Source organism: Gossypium hirsutum, chromosome A03 (genome assembly GCF_007990345.1).
Source record: "Gossypium hirsutum isolate 1008001.06 chromosome A03, Gossypium_hirsutum_v2.1, whole genome shotgun sequence".
In the NCBI taxonomy this organism is placed as follows: Eukaryota; Viridiplantae; Streptophyta; class Magnoliopsida; order Malvales; family Malvaceae; genus Gossypium; species Gossypium hirsutum.
In genome coordinates, this window is record NC_053426.1 from 24,037,841 (window position 1) to 24,042,492 (window position 4,652).

The 4,652-nt window shown below is 36.3% G+C and overlaps 1 protein-coding gene across 1 annotated transcript; it reads right to left on the reverse strand.

Moving 5' to 3' along the window:
• Window positions 1-925: 925 nt before the first annotated feature.
• On the reverse strand, window positions 926-4,133 carry LOC107887281 (HIPL1 protein). Its single transcript, XM_016811472.2, has 7 exons — window positions 3,613-4,133; window positions 3,378-3,535; window positions 2,502-3,299; window positions 2,212-2,428; window positions 1,916-2,094; window positions 1,512-1,753; window positions 926-1,406 (listed from the first exon to the last, which is right to left on the reverse strand). The coding sequence occupies exons 1-7, from the start codon at window positions 3,698-3,700 to the stop codon at window positions 1,013-1,015; spliced, it is 2,076 nt and encodes a 691-aa protein (XP_016666961.1). The 5' UTR covers window positions 3,701-4,133; the 3' UTR covers window positions 926-1,012.
• Window positions 4,134-4,652: the final 519 nt, after the last annotated feature.

Genomic DNA, 4,652 nt, shown 5'->3' on the forward strand with positions numbered 1-4,652 from the left:
AGGAAAAGAGTATGTGGATCAAAAGGTGAACATTGTGTAAAACAAGTGTGAACGTGGCATGAAAAATGTAAACAATACATTAGACAGTCATAAAAGGGCAGTCCTCCAAGACGCCAAACCAATAGCATTGTGGTGCCTTGTGTTCGGTATACGCAGTTCTCGAATAGTGGATAGTGTCCGTCATGGGGCTGAGTCTGTTTGTGGAAGTATCTGCCAACGGATGCTTCGGAACAAAAAGAGTTGTATCCATCAGATTTGGCGTATCATTTTGTTAGTATAAGTCTTAATCTCTTAATGTCTGTTAGTCCCTACTGTGGGACTTTGCTTCCTTAGAACTCACTAAGTTCTTAGAACCTTACTTAGTTTCTTTCTTCTTATTCTCAGGCTCTTAGGTTGGACATTGTCGTAGCAAGGAATTAGCCAGATTAGCTGCCTACTATGAGCCATCTCTTGTCTTGGTGTAATATGTAATTGCTAGGGTGTTAGGGCATCTATTAGTTGCCATCAGTTGAAATTATCAACCTGTATTTGAAAATGATATTTTATAATTTCGGATGTTTATTTGTAGCCTTGTTGAGTTTTATATCAAATTTGATTTTATGTGATACAGGCTCAAATGAATTTTTAAATTATTAGGGTGTTCTTTTTATTGGTTTCGTACTTTAGCCACAATTTCTGTTTTGGGAAGCAAGCTCCTCCCCCTTTCTACACTTAACAATATCATAAAAAACTTTGCATAACATGCATACATGAATTAGTCAAATTTTGCCTAAAATGAATTAATACTCTAAAAAAAATAATACAGGTATAAAAATTAACATATGAATAACTATAAAACAAATCATTAACATATAAAAAAAATTATAAATTTATAACACTTTATCAACACATAAATAACACTAACTTAAATACAAACACAACACAATTATATAAAATTTTATTATAGACTACTTGGAAAAAAAAATCTGTCCTCACTACAAAACAATACAACAGAGAGAGTCGTTCTGAAATTTTAGGCAACACATAGCAAAAGCAGCAAAAAAGCAGATAATAGCAGATTTATAGGTGTCAGCTTGTTGGAATGTGAAGGCAGTGGTGATGTCCTAGGGCTCGGTGCTTCGACAGCGGTAGCGTTTTCCCTCGAGCATGTGTAATTGCAGCGGCTCGGCGGCACAACTCGATAAACTCCACTGCTGGTTAACAAGTAGATGTCTTTGCTATTGTCCTGACCAAATGAGAAAATATAACCCAATGCTGGAAGGTCACTTCCTGGCACACTGCTGCATTGTAAAGGAGAGTCTCTTGCACAACCAAAACGAATTGTGCTCGTTGAAAAGTTGCCACTGTTTTCCGGGTCTTCAGTTGCTGCCCATATTGCACCTGAATACAAGTCTGCATACAGGTACCTGATATAAAAACACACAAGCATTAGCAAGAATTGTTCGCCTCGGCCTGCCTAAGATACGGAAAGACTGTCATCTGTCTGGAAAGGCCAACGTTCTTTTTATTACCTTCCATACATACAAGGATCAATGTTGGACCGGTAAAAGTAGCCTCCTATAATTGAGGCTGATCCTATTTTCTTGTTTACTTCGGAGTGATTGTATCCCATAACCGGGAAAATGGGGTTAATGGAATTTGCAGATGTGTTCCCTCCAGGTGATGATGTTGGATTAAAACGATATGGACCCTCGTAAACACGCCAACCGTAGTTTCCGCCTTTGCTGATGATGTCAACCTCTTCGTACAGATCCTGTGAATTCATAAAATTCGAAATATCAAAACTGTCAAAACTTTCTCAACTCGGAATTTGATCTAACATGGTACACAACCTGCATTTTAGTTGCATCTCATTGAAACAAAGACACTGGAGATGGTAACCAAATGGAACATGACATCAAGAGAAAAATCAAACCTCGCCAACGTCACCACACATAAAATAAGAAGGCCGCTCTGAATCGAAACTGCAGCGCCAAGGATTTCTGAACCCGAAAGCCCATATTTCAGGCAGCAAGTTTTCGTCTTCGCTATATGGATTGTCTTTGGGGATAGAGTAGTTTCCCCATAGACCAAGTCTATTAATCTCTGCTGCACCTGGAACAACATACTGAGTGTCAGTTGAAATGAATAGCAAGCACCTGAATTATGCAAAGTTGAATAATGCCGATCCATGACCGAAGTCGGCATAAACGAGTGAAAACCGATACATACTCGGTATATTATCTACATCAAGCCTCATGATTTTGCCAAGCACTGATTTCTTGTTTTGAGCAAAGTTGTATGGATCACCGTCACCACCACCATCCCCCATCATAAAGTATAGATACCCATCTGTAGGTCCAAAAAGAATCTGTCCACCATGTTGTGAAGTAAAAGGAAGTCCCATAGTGAATATCCTTCTCACTTCTGATGGCCTAGCATTTTCTGCCTGAAAAAAAGGTTTAATTCAATTAGAATATTGGATCTAAAAAAAGAAGTTTTAAGTGCATAAAGATCTGTACCGAGGAAGACTGCGTCGCGGAACCATTGCTGGTATACTCTGCAACAACACTTTGATACTGACATGGTTGAGCACCATTGTCTGTACCTAGTTTTGAAGGATCACAGTTCACATCCGAGTTACAGGAACATCTTCCGGTACATCCTGGCGATTTACCCTTGTTACAATTAAATGAAGCAAAGAATCGGCCGTTCTGCGTGAAGTTAGGATGAAAAGCAATCCCCATCATCCCAAATGCAGTATCAAAATGAACTTCATCAGTAAGGTCTATGAAGGGATTGGACTCATCAAGCTCCAACGTTCCTCCTGATCCAACTTTCGGAATAGTCGCCAACCAAATCTTTCCTTGTTGATTGGAGAAGAATGCACGGTTCGATCCATCGGGGTGAGCAGCCATATCCAAGTAACTTCCATTACCAATTTTCTCAAGGCACAAACCATTTGGAGCACTAGGAGTTCGCGTCTCATTTAATCTAACAGGTTCACCATCATAGCAAACTGATTCATCAGTAGATGCTCCACCAAAGGCATTACAGAAATCAGTTTTGGACTGCCAAAGATCAATCAATTTGGTGAAATTCGAATTGGCAGGTGCTCCGGCTTGCCCTTGCAAGGAAGGTGCAAACGGGGAATTCAACATAGATACATTTTGACATGTATCCCATACATTAGAGCAGAAATCATTTGTTGCTTGGTTAGACTGAGATGAATTTGTTGAAACAGTAGAGTTGCAAAGGAGAGGCACCGTACGAGTCTCGGTATCAATTGCGAACAACTGCGCTGAAAATGGATCGCATCTCTGCAAAATCATAATAATAAAAAAGGATATAAACCAATGAATCAAGCATTTAAACCAGTGAAGAAATGAAAGTCTTACAGCACAGAGGACTGATTGAAGAACTGAAGCACAGCTTGGATCCGAGATATTCATATCTTGAAATTGCTTCTGTAATTGTGAATCAACAGTGGAATTGCAGCAGCTACTTCCATTGTAGGAACAAAATTTCAAAGCAGTCTTCAAGGTGAAAGGTGCCTCTGCAAACAAAACCCAGAAAGAAAAATTAGAAACCTAAAAAAGAAATAAATTCAAACTTTTTAGATTCAGAACTTACCTGAATTTGTACACAAAGGAAAAGAAGTAGAAGGATAAAGAAGCAACAAGAAGCTGAACATAAGATTAAGAACAAAAACACCTTTCATTGCACCAAATTGGTAGAGAAACAAAGGGCTACAAAGTTGACTTCAGCTACAAAACATGTTCTTAAACTTCATATACAATAAAGGGTTTTCTTCCTTTCCAGCTTCTCAACATTCTTCCCACTACCCATCAATGAAAATCCATTTCTAATTAATTATAAAACTACCCTTTTCGAGAAGGAAGCTGGATTCGACTTTACTGTACTTGTGAAGGCAAAACTAGCTTTTGACATTTTTGTGATTCAAACATAAAAAGAGTTGAATATCATGAATTGATTATGGGGTAGCTTTCAATCGGATCATAAAGGACATCAATTGGTCGGTATGCATTAGTTGACTTTTCCATAACTTCCTTCTAGCTGCAGACTAAAGACAGTGGGTGAGACTCTAAATGTAAAAATAGTTTGTTTTTTTTTTCCCTTTACCGCATACAAGATGAACAACTTGACTGTTTTTTATTCATTATTATCCACTATTGGGAAAAGGATCTAAACACTTAAAAAATGACAAAATACACGGAAGGAATGACATCAAAACTATAAGAAACGGACAAAGATATGACGACAACCATTTCACTTTCGCATTTAACTATTAAAATACGCATAATGATTTATATTTTTTTAATTAAATTTTACTTCAACTTTTCAAAAAAATAGTCAGAATTTAACTAATATCTTTTAAAAATATCGAAATACAGATGAAAATGTTATAATTTTAAACATAACAATCAAGGTAGATTTTTTATTTACTTTTTATAATTTTTTTGAATTTTAAATTTTTATTAATTTTAAATTATTTGTTAGCACGATTAATCGACATTTCTATTAAAAATTATTTTAATTTTTTTTAAAAATTTAATAATTAAATTTAATTTAAAAATTGACTAAATTAATAAAAATATATAAATATTAAAGAGTAAATTTATCATTATGCCTATAAAAAAAAGGGAGACGTT

Excerpts from the sequence above, each read along its gene's own strand:
- LOC107887281 (XM_016811472.2), bottom strand. The coding sequence starts at position 3,700 with ATGAAAGGTGTTTTTGTTCTTAATCTTATGTTCAGCTTCTTGTTGCTT. Across the intron at positions 2,095-2,211 it reads TGATGTAGATAATATACCGA|GTGCAGCAGAGATTAATAGA; the intron begins GTATGTATCGGT and ends ATGTTGTTCCAG. Across the intron at positions 1,407-1,511 it reads GATCCTTGTATGTATGGAAG|GTACCTGTATGCAGACTTGT; the intron begins GTAATAAAAAGA and ends TTTTTATATCAG.